This window comes from Clarias gariepinus, chromosome 28 (genome assembly GCF_024256425.1).
Source record: "Clarias gariepinus isolate MV-2021 ecotype Netherlands chromosome 28, CGAR_prim_01v2, whole genome shotgun sequence".
Classification (NCBI taxonomy): Eukaryota; Metazoa; Chordata; class Actinopteri; order Siluriformes; family Clariidae; genus Clarias; species Clarias gariepinus.
The window spans coordinates 17,227,127-17,244,095 of NC_071127.1; the positions used below are offsets into that span (position 1 = coordinate 17,227,127).

The 16,969-nt window shown below is 39.4% G+C and overlaps 1 protein-coding gene across 1 annotated transcript; it reads left to right on the plus strand.

The window, feature by feature from the left end:
• Positions 1 to 1,573: 1,573 nt before the first annotated feature.
• On the plus strand, positions 1,574 to 11,124 carry lipea (lipase, hormone-sensitive a). Its single transcript, XM_053489755.1, has 11 exons — positions 1,574 to 2,022; positions 5,261 to 5,510; positions 5,629 to 5,913; positions 6,282 to 6,372; positions 7,421 to 7,566; positions 8,550 to 8,735; positions 8,854 to 9,000; positions 9,443 to 9,587; positions 9,671 to 9,898; positions 10,031 to 10,389; positions 10,816 to 11,124. The coding sequence occupies exons 2-11, from the start codon at positions 5,271 to 5,273 to the stop codon at positions 11,020 to 11,022; spliced, it is 2,034 nt and encodes a 677-aa protein (XP_053345730.1). The 5' UTR covers positions 1,574 to 2,022; positions 5,261 to 5,270; the 3' UTR covers positions 11,023 to 11,124.
• Positions 11,125 to 16,969: the final 5,845 nt, after the last annotated feature.

Sequence of the window (16,969 nt, forward strand, 5' to 3'; positions counted from 1 at the left end):
ACCAAATATTTCATTTTAGCCATTGCTGTGTTGAAGTACAGTGTGAAGCGTCTTGTAAAATAACATTTGTGCTTATAACTTGTAATAAAATTTATTGTATTGTACCTTGTACTTTCTAGGTCTCTTTCCATTGCAGCCAGTGGACTGCGCTTAAATCAAGAAATCATTTATATAGAAATTGTATGACAAAGTGAAGCAAGCAAGATCTAAAAAAAAAAAAAGCAACACAATCTAAGGAAATCCAAGAACAAATGAGAAACAAAGTAATTGATATGTATCAGTCTGGAAAGGGTTACAAATCCATTTCTAAGACTTTGTGACTCCAGCAAACGGTTAGAGCCATTATCCACAAATGGAGAAAACTTGGAACAGTAGTGAACCTTACGAAATTTCTCCAAGAGCACAACAATGCCTCATCAACAACATCTAAAGACCTGCAGGCTTCACTTGCCTCAGTTAAGGTCGGTGTTCATGATTCAACAGTAATAAATAATGCAGCAGTGAGAGTCACTAGAGTCATTCTACCTGAGCCATAACGAACACGAACCCATATTAACTGAAAGATCTAACATCTGCTATATTGACGTTTCCCAGCACGACTGCAAAACAATCCCTGCTGTCTGTTATCACCCAATGAGGATGGGTTCCCTGTTGAGTCTGTTGAGGTTCCTCTCATGGTTTCTTTCTATTGCCTAGTCTCAAGTGTTTTTTCCCTTTCTTGCTGCTGTTGCCTTCAGCTCGTTTATCAGGAACATATGTTCTCAAATTCCATAATTTTGTTTTGAATTAGTAAAAAGCTGCTTTGCGACAACGACCAATGTTAAATTGTTAGCAATATACACATAAAATTGAATTGAATTGAATTTGATAGAAAGAGAATGGACAGAAATGGCACACATGGGAAAGGTGTGTGCCGAGCGCATCACTAGGACTGAAGTGCCTGATCTACAGGACATTTACTGTACATCAGGCGGTGCAGATCCAGGAGACAGCGCATTATAAAAGACATTCTCCACCCAAATCACAATCAGTTTCTGGTAAGAGACTCCGGTACTCACTCAGGGCACGCACTGAAAGACTGAACAGCAGGCTTTTCCAACAGGCTATAAGGGCATTAAACACACAACCTCACCAGATATCATTGCACACGTATCACAGATAACATAATCCTGAATCATTTATATTTATATTTATACTATACACATAGTCATCTTAGTGTTGTTTTTATTTTTTTACACATTTATTCTTTCAGTCTTATTATTATTCCTTTTTTTTTTTTTTTTTTTTTTTACATTTTATTATTTTTATTATAGTCTGGAGTTTGTTGCAATTGCATTCACCTGTAGAACCATGTACAGTATGTGACAAGTGAAATTCTTGAATTTTGAAGAAGACTATAATGATATGATACAAATATTTCCATTCCATTCAAATTACAGTCAGGAACTTAGTGTTAACACAGAATGTAATAGACACTGGAAACACTTTTTTCGTGTCTCGGTATCTTTAAAAGCCTCTGAGAAACTTTATCCTTTGTCACTAGAGCAGTCGGCTCACATGACTCGGACTCCCAGGGTGCAGTGCGATCAAGTTCCGACAACACAGCCGGCTTGTTTTCCTGTTCAAAGGAAACGTTAAGGGTTTCCCCCAGATCGGTACAGAATCCCGGCAAATCACGATTCTTGTGTGATCGGCTCACACACTTTGATCTGTAACTAATTCAGAGTGTTTTGGGATGTGTGTGTGTTGTGACAGCATGCTCAAAGGTTTGGAAATGTAGTCCAACACTGTGCATCGTTCGAAACTTTTGATCTTCGTACATCCGGCTTTCATCTGTTCGCGAGCGCGTTGTTGCATTTTCAAAGTGTTACATTGTAACATTGTTTGCGAAACTTCTCCGACGGTGGTGCTGGTGCGGAGACATGATGTGAAAGCTACACGTTAGGACTCGGGTTACCTGATCAACGTCTTCACCTGGTCACGCGGTCGGAGAGTCATCTAACCCAGCAGTGAGCTGTACAGGTACTGGAGCTACTGTACGTCACACTTGTACTGAAGTAGTTCAAACGCTTACGGGAGGCTTTGATGAGTTTATATTCGTTACAGAAAAACAAAACATAACTGAAAGTATTCTCTTAAACAGGAGAAGCAAGCTGTTTTGTGTTTATGTTCTACACAGACATGCAATAAGTAAATAAATATCGTTTTTACATACCATTAATACATTATTAGTGCTTAAATGTTGACTTTCCTTAAAGAGCGGCTTAAAGAGCAACTTCCAAAGTTTGAACACCTTTTATTTCTTCCTTCAATGTTTTTTTTTATTTTTCAATGTTTTTTTTAAAATGTTATTATTATTATTATTATTTTAAGGCTCTGGGTTGTTGATTTGGGGGTCCTAAAGATCCGGGTTCGAACCCCACTGTCGGTGGTGCCACACCCCATACTACGCAGTGCCAGTCCCAAGCTGTCGCCACAGCGGAATATCCAATCCGCACAACAACTTGGTACAGGTTTTACGCCAGATGCCCTTCCTGACGCAACCCTCCCATTTTATCCAGGCTTGGGAGCGGAACTGCATCTAGTGGCTGGGGGGTTTGGTCACGGGGTGGGAATCGAACTCGGCACGGCAGGCCGACCACTGAGCCACCAGTGCAGTGCCAGTCCCTAGCCTGGTTAGATAAATGGGAGGGTTGTGTCCAAAACCTGTGTCAAGTTATTATATGGATCGGATGGTCTGCTGTGGCGACCCCTTCGATGGGAGAAGCTGAAAGAAAGTTTTAGAACAATACTCGATTGTTGTTTTTTTTTCTTTTTTCAAAAGTATAAAATAACACACATGGAATTCAGTTTGTAGCACTTAAAGCTCAAAGCATTTTAGCCCTAATTTGTTTGTTTTTTATGATTGTGCAGTATAGAGTGACATGTGTTTTTATCAGCACAACCCAGTTAATCTGATGAATTGAATTTTAGCTTATTTTAACCAACCACAGTCTGTGACTATCACAAATATGATTGTGCAAAAAAAAAAAGTGTCACATAGGCAAAGAAATAGCACAGATACACATGATTACATGTTTAATATTGTTTTTGGTTGTTTCTATGACCAAAAAAATATTTTATGCTCTTTTTAAGAGTTCTACATTTTTGCAGCGTTATTCCCATATTCTCACTCACCCATCCTATCATTGTCTATACCACATTCCGCAAAAACCCGAATAAACAGTTTGAAGTCTGAATCCTTCCCGTTAATACACACCGGCAAAGCTTTCCTAAGCACATTCTTTTTTTTTTTATCGTCATTGACTTATGCTGTGCCGCCAGCATGTATTTGAGCCTGAGTTTTAGGGGTTTTAATAGTTTTCATAAACAAGAGAATCAAGCGGTTTAACATGGATTTATGCTCTACACAGACAAACTATTAATACATTATTAATACATTACTATACATACTATTAATACATTATTAATGCTTAAATGTTTACTTTCCTTCAGTGGCTTTAAAAACAACAACTCACCAGTCAAAAGTTTGGACACACCTACTTTCTATTTCTAATGTTGTTTTAATTTTCTACATTCTAGAATAATACTGGTGTTTTTTTTTAAACTATAAAATATCACACATGGCATTAGGTTATTAGGCTACAACAAGTATCAACATTTAACTGTTATTACCTTTAAAACCCAAGTGACAGATCTGTCCCAGCAACACAGCATACAGTAGGTCAATGATGATTTAAAAAAAATATAAAGATGTATTAATAGGGAGGCTTCAGACATTAAAATGTGAATTTGCATTCTTTTATATGTCAGATAAAACAAATATTACCATTACTTTTATAACGTCTAAATTTTACCACTAAAGGGAAAATGAGAATGATGTCGAATTCTCAAAATGAGCATAGTATTATTATTATTATTATAGAAACAACCGACAACAACAATAAAAACACGTGATCATGTGTATCTGTGCTATTTCATTGCTTATGTGACTTTTTTAATTTTTTTGTTCAGTCATGTGTGTATAGTTGATTAACATGAAATAAATTTTAGTTCATCATATTGCATAGGTTGTGCTGAAAAACCTCAGATTTGAGCCATTATAAGGGCTTTACAGAGCATAAGTAGAACCTCAATATAAACTGTTCAAATGAGATAATTGTATATTTTGGATGCCTTCAGTATTGTTTTATATTAAAGAAATCAATAATAAAAAAAAAAATTAGGAAAGACCACAAAATTAGATAGAAAGCAGGTCCACACTTTTGACTGGTAGTGTAGAATAGAAGTAGATCTTTGAACACATTCAAAAAGATATGAACAAATTCAGAAATTGTCTCCATATTCCCATTCATTAACCCATTTATTGTAAAAATCCACATCTGCATCAACGGCTTCATGGCCATCATCTTGGTTTTTGCTGTTTAGGAGAGTCTTTTCTGTAATTCATTCTGTAAATCATTCTGTAAATCTGTAAGGTCAGATTGCATTGTATAGCTACCTGTGAGACATTTTCAAACTTAACCTTGGTGAATGAAATCATAAAACCAAAAACTCCGAACACAGTGCGATGGTGAAATGGTGCAATCGTTTTACACAAACATTAAGGGAGTTTTTACTCTCTTAACTGTGTTCTGTTATTCTGCACAATCAGAAGTCCCGGTTTGACTTGAACGCCCCGCGTATTATTCATAAATTGAATAAAAGGACACAAATACGTTACTACATGCAGAGGAAAATAAAACACACCCACAAAAACATTTTAATAATTTTACCATTAACATTTTCCTTATTTTTGTTATTTTTGATTATACTGGAAACCTTACTTGCATAAAGTCCTCATTAAACTTGCATTAACTATTAACTTGCTGTTGGTTTCGTCATTTTGTCAGCTTTTTTAAAAGCTTAACCTTTTTTGTTCCTGCTGAAAGGTCGCAATAATATTGATTATCTACAGTGCTGCATTTCATAAGAACTTCAAAACACTGAAGCTCGACTGAAAGTGATAAGGAGAGTGCATGTTGCTGTAATAGTGTTTAGTCCTGAGTAGGTCACCGGTGTTGTGATCGATGGAGAAAATCCTCTGTATACTTATAAACTTACATCAGAAACAGTAATTAGAGAGGTCACTCACATAGGGATGATTATACAGTCTGTGATTGTAATGATTGACTAAAGACAGACTGAACAAAATCAGTTGCGTGGTTTATATATTTTTTTTATGTTGAAAATGCTATGTTTGTCTCTTTTTTTTCATCAGTCAGCTAAGCATGGATCATCACATTGTGTTTAGTACCCTGGAGACGGTGTGCGAGGAAACCGTCTCTGCCATCTCTATGCAGGCAAGTCTGCTAGAGAATGATGCCACCAGTCACCTTCTGGCAACAGTGAGACGCATTCAGGAACATGGGCGCGCTGCCAGCGCTCTGGTCAGTGGCTTTGCTGCTGTGTATCACCATTTCGATTTTAACCCAGAGACGCCTGCAAACGGCTACCGCACCTTAGTCAAGGTATGCTTAAAATCTGTCACTTATAGAAATCGATGCATGAAGGGTGCCAATATTTATGGCACCCATGGTGCTTATAATAACCTTTTCCTTCAATCTGTGCGCTGTCTTTTGTTTGCAGGTGGTCCTTTCCTGTGTGCTGCACATAATCCAGAAGAGCCGTTACATCACATCCAACTGCTCGGGAATATTTTTCCGTGTGGAGCACAATGCTCGTGAATTGGAGGTGTACTGCATGGCGTTTTGCCAGCTGCGGGCACTTCTCTACCTGGCAAAGCACTTACTTGAGAACAATGAACATTGGCAGCTCCATGCACTGGATAACGAGGACCTAAGCAGGAGATTTGTTAACGCGTACACATCTATGCACAAGGGCTGTTTCTATGGACGTTGCCTGGGGTTTCAGGTAAGTACAGTAGCTTTGGGCCAATCCCTGCATTCATGTATGTTCATTAATGCTTCTTGTAGTGGTTATTGTAAGTAATATTGGAACCTAAACCACTCAAATTTAGTTTGTATGCACGACAAGGCTGAGGATTTTGGGGGGTTTGTCAAATACAGGTAGTCCCCCGTGCTCCCGGAATGTAACTCGTTTGTAAGTTGAATTTGTTCTTAAGTCTGATGAATTGAGTCTTAAAATTGGTAACTCGAATGTTTGTAAATCAGGGATTACCTGTAGTGTAAAAATGCATTTTGATATGATAAATAAAGTCAATTTATTAGAGATTAGGATTAGAGATTAGAGATTCCATGTTTGTCTCTACCTTTTGGCAGTTCGCTCCATCTCTCAGGCCTTCCCTACAGACTGTGGTCATCAGTATGGTGTCATTAGGAGAGAACTACAACAAACAGCAGACTGGAATAGGTGAGCATAACACATGACACTTGGCAAAGAAATTGGAGCATTTAAAAGGTTTTATAAGATTTTAGTTAGGGGTGTAATGATTGACTCTGATAAAAGTGCCATTTATTTTTCTCGGATTCGCAAGATACTGTGAGCAAAATAAAAAAAATTCCATGATTTATAAGGTGGTTGTAAGCACTTAGTGGTTAGCACTGTTGCATTGCTCGATTCCCACGTCCAGTCTGTGTGCATGGAGTTTGCAAGTTCTCCCCGTGCTTGGCGGGTTTCCTCCGGGTTCTCCGGTTTCCTCCCACCTTTCAAAGACTTGCAGGTTAGACTAATTGGCATTCCCAAATTACTCATAGTGTGTGAATATGTGTGTGAAGGTTGACCAGAGGTCCTACCACAGTCATACGAAATGGGAATAAATACAATGGTCACCATCGGCCTCCACAGTCCCTAGTTGGACAACAGAGGTTCCTAGATGGGTGGATGGATTTTTAGTAGCAGTAGACACTAGTAGTAGGGTTTTTTTCCTCAGAAATAAATTCTGTTGTATTTTATTTAGAAGATTCTCTGAAGCTCTAATGACCACTGGATTCTCCCTGATTAATTCGCTTCTAACCCAGTTACTGTGTTTTGCTGGTAAACCAGCTTTGGGAACAATCCTGGTCATTCAAGCTTATTCCATTACACAATAATCTGCATCACACAATTTTGTGGATGGTTGAGATTTCCTTGAATAGCTCTGACATGTGCTATGGATTGCGGGAGATTAAACACACTCGTGTGTGCCTTTCTAAACTTTGTAGAAACGATCTATAAAATTATCTACGAAAAATCCTAAAAGCTAAAATTAACTTTTTTTTTATATATTTCAAAGTAAAGCTGTCATACCAAAATTGTTCAAAAAGGAAAGGGGTCTGAATGCTCAATGTATTAAGTTTTTGTTTTAGTTTTTTTTTTGGTTGAGAAAAAAATGTGAATAGGCTGTGTTAATTTTTTTAATATGCATAGTGTAACTGTCATTTCCTATGATTCAGTAAAATGTTTGTTTTTTTATGTATAGGACGGGCAGCACTCTCAGTCATTACATCTGGGAAGTATGTGCTCGATCCTGAGCTGAGGGGGGCGGAGTTTGAACGCATCACGCAGAACCTGGATATGCACTTCTGGAAAACCTTTTGGAACATCACTGAGAGCGAGCTAATCTCGGTTAGTCGGATTACGCCTTACATCTCGTTTTGTTGCATTTTGGTAAACAACAATTAATCACACCAGTATTTCTCAATCGATTTATTAACTTGGCTGAAAGTATATTATATAAACCTGACCACCACACCAATATGTAGTTGTTAACATACACTTCCATATGTAGTCCCGTTTTCACTTTAGTGTATCGCTGTGACATTTGGTGTTTATTTAGCCACAAGAGCATTAGAAAGGTCAGGTAAGGTAACTGAAGTAACCAGAACAGCCTCAAGGTTGAGGTTAGGGGTCTGTACAAGGGGAACTGGTGGCTCAGTGATAGGTGCCATGTGGAAGGCCCGGGTTCGATTCCCAGCCAGTGCCCAAACCTCAGCCACTAAATGCAGTGCCCCAGGGTCCCAGGCCCGGATAACATCTCTGCGTCAAGAAGGGCATCCGGTGTAAAACCTGTGCCAAGCTTGTATGTGCGAACCAGATGGGCCGCTGTGGTGACCCGCTGCCAGGAGCAGCTGAAAGACGAACAACAGGACACTCGAGTTGTTCTACTCCAACCATGGCAAACCACAGAGCTCGCATTGTGCATAGGAACACCATCGTCATGATGGAACAGGCTTGGGCCACTTCATACCAGTGAATGGAAATTGTAACGCTACAGCATCCATAGACATTTTTCACAAATGTGTGCTTCCAAATTTGTGACAATGGTTTTGGGCCACTAGGGCTCACATATACTGCAGGTCTGATGGTTATGTTATTTTTTGTACAATGCCCGTGAGCTACTTCTGTGATTTGTTCATACCTATGAATGTTCGCCGAACCGCGGCCCGTTCATACAGTATCTGCAGAATTTTGTAACTCAAACGTTCATAAGTCGAGGACTACTTTTACTTAAATATTCTATATATTTCAATATATAGACAAAGTAGTAATGCTAAAAGGTCAATATTGAATCAATTTGTCTATTCTTTTTTATGTCACTGTTCTTCCAGGGTTTAGCGAGGATCAGATCAGATACCGTGGAGGTGAATATGACTCTAAATATTCCAGGTGAGCCGCTGACTTTACCTTTAGCCTCAGACCCAAGTCTCTCGATCAAAGTGTCGCCTCCCATTGCCCACTGGGGGCCAGGACCCGTTCATGTGCGTCTCATCTCCCACGTGCTCCGCCAAGGACAGGTGTGTCATTGCACTCTGTGGATGTGGTTGTTTACCTGCATATTCAGTATATTCATAGCATATTCGCTAGGTGACTAAAAGCCACTGACACATTACTTCTCTTTATCTTTCTCTGCAGGAAAGTGCTGAGTTGCTCTCATACTCTCAGTCTGAGAGATCTGGAAGCTCTGGTAGCTCCAGGCATCAGTGTGGCCCCCTCTCTCCATTCCTCCTCATCCACTTTCATGGGGGCGGATTTGTGGCACAAACCTCTAAATCTCATGAAGTATGCTAAATCTGTTTGTTGAAAATAATCTACTGAAATATTTGATTTGAGTGAAAGTCTTACTATGTAAACTGTTGAGTCTTGGTATTATGTCCACTTCCAGTACAGGTAGGCCGACTCATTTCTCCGGCAACCCCACACGCACATACAGTACATACAATATACCGGACTTTTGACATTTTATACATTCATTAAGAAAATGAAAATATTATGTATAATTATAAATATGGTATCTGGTGCACTGCAGCGTCTATTTTTTGCACAATACACATTTTGTACGACTTCCATGTTTAGACCGGAAGTAGTCTGTTCTTATCTCCTTAAATTCGCAACTCGAATGTTCGTAAGTCGGGGACTACCTGTAATTGAAATATTCTAAATTTAAATGCTGGCCCTTCTCTGTATATTACTCAAATCTTTCCTTGGTTTTTCTGTGTTCTAGAGTTACTTAAAGAGCTGGTCAAAGGAATTAAATGCGCCCATTCTATCCGTGGATTACTCCCTGGCCCCTGAAGCCCCCTTTCCTCGGGCTCTAGAAGAATGCTTCTATGCTTATTGCTGGGCTCTAAAGAACTGTAACTTACTGGGTATACAAATTCATGCGAATACGGAACTATCTTTTTCATACTGTTAAGAAATTCATACACTCACCCTGGGTATTTTTTCTCAGGCTCGACAGCAGAGCGTGTATGTCTAGCAGGGGACAGTGCTGGTGGTAACCTTTGCATTACTGTCTCAATGAAGGCCATTTCTCACGGAGTGAGAATCCCCGATGGCATCATGGCTGCCTACCCGGTGACACTCGTGATTCCTGCTGCCTCACCATCACGGTTTCTCACGGTCTTCGACCCAGTGTTACCCCTAAGTGTGCTTTATAAGTGTATTAATGCATACACTGGTAAGACCATGACTGATTACTTCTAAATCCTTATCTAAAACCAGTAACTTCCTGATAACATTACCCATTATGTTCTGTTAGTGATTGGTACAGTAAGTGTAACTTTTTGGGTAACGTTTGCCCTTTTATCAGGTGTGGATAGTGTGTCGGTGCAGCCCAGACAGCGGCTAGACACTCTGAGCGCTTTGGGACAGGACACTGCGCTTTTACTTGAAAACATCACACAACAAGCTTCCAACTGGCTGCAGTCTCTGCTGGACCGCACACCTACCCTACCTGTTAAGTCATCTGATAGTTCTCAAAACGCCATGCCAAATTCTGCTGAAATACTGCGGGCCTTGATAGAATTCCCAGATGGCTTTGAACCGCTGTGCTCCGGCTGTCCGGTAAAGATTGATATCCCCTGGACACCTCTCATGAAGAATCCATTTGTATCTCCTCTCCTTGCACCTGACAATCTTCTCAGGGGACTGCCACCTATACATATAGTGGTAAGAACTAGAATGGAGGTAGTATAAATATAGAGTAGGCGTCCAAAGGTTTAAGAACACTTACAAGAATTTTTTATGCCCTTTTTTGAATGGTTAAGGATTATAAATTTTTTTAGACTATACCTGTTGCCTTGCACCTTCAGGTCCTGGGTTCGATTCCCTCCTTAGGGTCTGTGTATGTAATGAGAATTACATACACAGTAATAATAATAATACTGATTAATACAGCATACATACAGGAGATACATAAATATAAAAAGTAGGCCACATGGCATACTGTACATATCTAGTTAATTTACTCTCTATACAATGTACACCCACTGGTTAACGAATCACATAATCAGAAGCATAACCACAGCAAGAAACAAGTCGAGATGATAGGAAGGAAGAAACGTAGTGCTGACCATTGACTTTTGTCTTCTATAGGCTTCAGCTTTGGATGCTTTCTTGGATGAGTCTGTGATGTTTGCAAAAAGGTTGAAGAACATTGACCAAACGGTGACGCTGACTGTAGTGGAGGACATCCCACACGGCTTCCTCAGCCTAGCACAACTCTGCAAAGAAACTAGGGATGCAGCGGACATTTGCGTAGCACGAATCAAGGAAGTCTTCCAGCAAGACACAGCACATTGAAACTCTGATGGAATTTGCCTAATGATTAAACATCTAACCCTGATAATACCTGAATCTGGGCCACTTTCGGCAAAGATGTGGCTCGGTTGGTCCACTTTGGCACTGCTTAATATATATAAAAAAAACATAATAATAATTATAATAAACAATAAATAATAATAATAATAATAATAATAATAATAATAATATTAATTAAACCTGCTTGCTTTGAATTGTTTTAAGATGTTTTTCCCCACAAAAGTTTAGTTGATCTTCAGATAATAAATGTGTGGTAAACTGTTGTTTAAAAATTTTTATATAAATCTATAAATATGCAATAATTGTTCAGGTGTGCCTTTGGCAACCGGTCATGGGTCATCATTCTGCTATGTGGGCCATATGAATGTGGTAGAGGGGAGGCCTAACCGGGCCATAATAATTTTGATATCTGACAATATATAGTACCTTTTCAGCTGATAAAGCACCATTATGGGTAGGAAACAAAAAAAACAGAAAGAAAATAAACACAGTTTTTTTATTACCGTAAAATTACAGTTATTAAATTGACTTACCAATGTAAACATCGACTTGATTGACTTAAAATCGTGTAATTTGCACAGATTACTGCACTTTAATATCTAGAGTATACTGTTCAGATTGTTTATTCTTTAATTATGTTTACATAATTACACTCCCTAGTCTGGAGCGACTTACAGATATCCCACGTCTCTTGGAAAATCCAGGAGCCTCCTAAATATTGATAGCTCCCTGATGCCACAGATCATATGAAATATCTCGGAAATTCGACCCCGCCTGCTAAGAAAACTGATACAATCATGTAGCACAAGATGAGTCGCTTTCTCGTTCACTTAATCTGAAAAAAAAAAAAATTAAATGGTTACAATAGATTCGGAAATCTTTTTTTTTTTTTTTTTTTTAAGCTCGTACTGATTCATCTAGGGTGAACCTAAAACCCGTTTTTGTGGGCGGGGTCGTTTCCATGATATATGATTTGCAGCCATCAGGGAGCTTCGTACACAGGAGGTTGTGGATTCCGGGAGTTGTGGGATGTCTGGAGTTATACATGAGTCTCGATCAAAAACACATCCTCATACTAGTTCACTAGGTCATCCACAACATTTTATTTAAATCATTTTTTTTTTATTATTATTATTATAATTAAAGAACATGAGAAATAAAGAAAGCAAGTATGTAAATACAAACCTGACAAGTAAAAATAACTGTACAATTATTTTTAAAAAAGATATAATACGTAAACAGGAGAGATTAAGATTTTTTCTTTTTTTTTCTCTTTTTTTTTTCTTTTTATGAAGAAGTAAGTGAAAATAACCAACAGTGCAGTCTTTTAGGCCTTACACTGATAGTTTATTTCTATTCGGGCCGTCTGTGCACTTGATCTTTCAGGGAGTTTTGTTTGGGGCAATAAGCATCACGATCACACTTTGCACTTTACACGTGATCAACATTCTTATGCAATACAAAGAAATTCAGCCTTTCTGAACACAGTTTGACCTATGCAAAATATTTACGCACAACTTTACTTATAATATTATAATAAATCATGTCCAGTGTTTTGAATCTGCATTTCCGAAATCTGACATTAACACTTTAACATAGAGATTTTACGCCTATTTTTGACTGGGGTAAAATGAAATTAAATGAATTTCTGTCTGGCTGAGCGATCACATGGTACTAAGCACTGTGGCCCCGCACCTTCAGGGTTGGGGGAACGATTTCCATTTGCATGTTTTCCCCATGCCTGGTGGGTTTCCCCCAGGTATTCTGGTTTCCTTCCACAATGGGGTTCAATAATTAATGTTTTCAAATTGCCCATTATGTTTGTACATGCTTGTGTGCCTTGTGATAAATGGCCACCCCACCCAGAGTGCCCCCCTCCCCCCACCATGCCCAGAGTGCCCTGGTGTAGGCTCCAGCCCACCAGTGACCCTATACAGAATAATCGGTATAGCGGATGAGTAATTTCTTAGGGTTTTACTTCCGTCTTCACCAAAGATTTTCACAACTGCTTGACCTAAATACAGTATAACTAACAATTTGTTGATGATGTTTTAAATGTTTTACATTTTCCTGCAAAGTGTCTAGGGCACATCTGATTTGGTATGGCACTAATATTGAATGCAGTGTATTTAATTTAACACGGTTGTACAAGCCTCTTTCTTATCAGATGTGTGTTTGTATTTATATTTAACATTTTTAAGGACTAATGACAACTTTAAAATGTTCCAAGTGTTCAAGAATGTTTCTTCCTGTCTAAAATCCAATAAAAATATCTTGGACATGCTTTGAACACAGTCTTTGGCATTTTTGCTCGCTTTTGTCAAACAAAACAGGACATTCTCAAATACTTTATGATCTATTCTTTGTTTGTATGGCCGAGCGGTGTTTGGAAAGGTAGCCATCAACTTTAAATTCATACTGTGAGCGTGTCACAGGCATTCCTCACTGCTTACTGAGCGTAAAAGTAGCCAGTGTCGCCTACGGTGAAAACGCCAGGCCGGGCTTATAACTAGTGCAACCATTACTGAATCATTAACTTTACTGTCATTGTCTGAGCGTGTCACAGGCTTTCCTCACCAAATGTAACAGTAGCACATATGGGTATGTCAGACCGAGCGGGGCTACTGAAACCCTCGATCAGACTGCAGTATGTCTACAGCGACAGCACATACTACAGGGAGAGGTAAGGACAGCCGAAACACTGGAGCAGCCTGAGGAGCGGAAGCAAGTTGACCACACACTCCATTCGCAGGTAATGGGTGCACACTAGGGTCAGGATCTGCACACGGATCTGCATTTATCTTCTAAATACTAAATATATTGCTATACATTATATATGATAATAATATGATAATAATTTTCTTAAGTTTGTATAATTTTTTTGTACACTATATTGCCAAAAGTATTCACTCGCTTGCCTTCACATGCATATGAACGTCCAGTGCTTACTCCTTAGGGTTTAATATGATGTTGGCCCACCCTTTGCAGTTGTAACAGCTTCAACTCTTCTGGGAAGATCCATGTTTTGGACCTTGCCTTGATCCATGTTATGGACCTTGCCTTGATCACTGGTGCGCGTTCATGCTGGACCTGGTGTGGGGTTGTTTTTCAGGAGTTGGGCTCGGCCCCTTACTTGCAGTGAAAGGAACTCTTAATGCTTCAGCATACCGAGACACTTTAGACAACTTCATGCTCCCAGGGTTTGTGGGAACAGATTGAGGACGGCCCCTTCCTGTTCCTACATGATTCGCCCCAGTGCACGAAGACTGCTCGTCCGAAATCAGTGTCTGATCTCGCAAATGCACTTCTGGAAGAACGGTCAAAGATTCCCATAAACACACTCCTAAACCTTGTGGAAAGCCTTCCCAGAAGAGTTGAAGCTGTTATAGCTGCGAAGGGGGCGGGGCCAATGTATTGGATCGTTTTCACAATTGGACGTTACTCAAGTTCATAAGCATTTAAAGGTAGACGAACGAATACTTTTGCCAATATAGTGTGTGTCTATTATAATTTCAGTAAATTTCAGTAATTGTGCAGTAGTCTTTAAGTCTATGAGAATAATTTTTAAGTAAAATCAGCAAAAAAAAATTTTTAAACATTATTTCTAACCATTTCTATAGCACGTTAGACTTTTGAAGTTTGAATCTTCATGTACCAGACATTTAATCACAGCAACAATCCCTAAACCAGGCAAAAGGTCAAACCTGGACTGAGCCAAAACACAGATATGAATATTAAACCCACGGGAGCTGTAAAAATACTAGGTAAGGGTCAAAATGCACATTAGACCAGGGATGACTCACAAAATGAGATTCAGAAAGGGCTGGTGTGGGTGTGGCTTTCATTCCAACCAAGCAGATGCCACACCGGATTCCACCAGTTTCATTACTCATCTTTGGCTTTTCATAAACTGTTGGGTGTGGCTTCTGCTTGGCTGGAATGAAAGCCTGCCCACACATCAGCCCTTTCTTGTTAGCATAAGACACAACAATTGTTATAAATTAACATGAGAACTTGCAAACTAAAAGGGTGGCAAGCCATCGCAAGATGTCTCACAAAAATAGTGAGTGGACAGGAAAGCTGTGTAGATGGTTCCATCCTTATGAGACATGAGGACCTCTGTTAGCATGGAGGAGAAATATCCCACCATTTACATTTAGGCATTTGGAAGACGCTCTTATCCAGAGCAGCTTACAAAAGTGCTTTGAAGGTTCTGTCTTTGGATAGATCCTTACACTGGTTACCCATCGTGACCCCATGGACCATTGTTCCTCTAGGCCTTCCTGTCCTCTACCATCCCCCGCAGTCCATTTAAACTCTCACCGGCTGCTTCAGTGACTCCATCCATCCACCTCAAGTCAAGCACTGGTAAAAGCTGATGATGATGCACCTTCTGTTACATTCAGTCAGCAACGTGTCAGTGACACGCCTACGACAGAACTACCTGTGCCTACTGTTACCTTCAGTGAGGAACGCCTGTGACATGCTCACAGTGTGACATAAACGCCTGATGATAGAATAACTCCCAAGGGAAACATCTTCACAGACTGATTTTTATACCTAAACAAGTTAAAACTGATCTTTAAGAAAAACACAACAAGACACTGTAACATCAAAACGATTCAAAAGTGAAATTTAGATCATGTACATAAAAAAAACGCATGGAAAGCTGATCGGTTGGGCTGCTGCATGAATGTGCATGCGAAACACACGACTGTGTCACTCTCTATCATGAGTGCACTTGTCGCACATTTCCACTTAAAATAAACAAATTGAGCATGTGAGATGTATCCGGCTCCAAAGACAGCCAAAACACAAAGCAGCCTGGTCTGAGAAACATCTGACCTCATTCAGCTGCATAAACCTTGGCACGGAAAGGTGTGGCCACTAGATAGAGACATTGAGCTTTTCTTTGCATAGTTGGAACGTCTCTACAATTTCGAATGTCAAAGTTTGTTAGCTGTTAAACTCTGTGTGCTTGCCAGCTGTTAACATTGCCATGACAACGGCAAACAGGGAAATAATGACATTTAGCACCAATTTAACCAGGATCCACTGTCACTATCTCCAGATAGACAATTTATTGATAAGAATAAGGTTTTTATTTCAAGGTAAGAAACATACACTTTATTACATTTTATCATTGCTTTGTTAAATTGATGTGGGTAGCATGGTAGCATAGTGGTTAGCAATGTAGCCCTGCACCACCAAGGTCCAGGTTCGTTTCCCACATTGGGTCTGTGTGCATGAAGTTTTTTAATGTTCTCCCTGTGCTTGGTGGGTTTCCTCTTGGTACTTCGCTTTACTCCCACAGTCCAAAAACATGCAGATTAGACTAACTGGTGTCACCAAATTGGCCATAGGGTCTGGGCATCCATCAAGGGTGTACCCTGACTTTTGCTTTAAGTCTCCTGAGATAGGCTCCAGGCCTTCTGCAATCCTGTATACAGGAGAAAGCAGTATAGAGAGTGAGTGAGTAATTCGAGATGTAGGCCGGGTCCGGATAGACCCTCCATCTGTTCCTTCAGTCTATGCCCTAGGCAATGTGTTGCTCTTAAAGCTGATAAAGGAAAGTCAACAAAGCATTAATAATATTAAATATTAAGCATCACTTGCGATTCAACAATGAACGATTTAGCACATTTTGGTGTACAAGGGTGATTCATAAATTATCTCTACTCCATTTAAAATTTCTGTTGGCCGTCGTGTTTTATCAGTGCTTTCTGTTTAGGTGCAGGTAAATGGCAAAAACATTATCAGAAAAAGGGTTCAACAATCATTTACAGAAGACTGCTATCCAAGTTGTGATCTTGCATGACACACTTCTGCCCCACTTCTGATGAAGAAGTGAAGACAGTAGTGCATTAATGGCTCGCAGCTCAGCCTAAAAGAATTATATTTTTTTAAAATAAGAGAATATGAAAGCTTT

Bases quoted from the DNA above. Each gene is read 5' to 3' on its own strand.
- lipea (XM_053489755.1), top strand. From the start codon at position 5,271: ATGGATCATCACATTGTGTTTAGTACCCTGGAGACGGTGTGCGAGGAA. The intron at 5,511-5,628 runs GTATGCTTAAAA...TTTTGTTTGCAG, and splicing joins GCTACCGCACCTTAGTCAAG to GTGGTCCTTTCCTGTGTGCT. The intron at 7,567-8,549 runs GTTAGTCGGATT...CTGTTCTTCCAG, and splicing joins CTGAGAGCGAGCTAATCTCG to GGTTTAGCGAGGATCAGATC.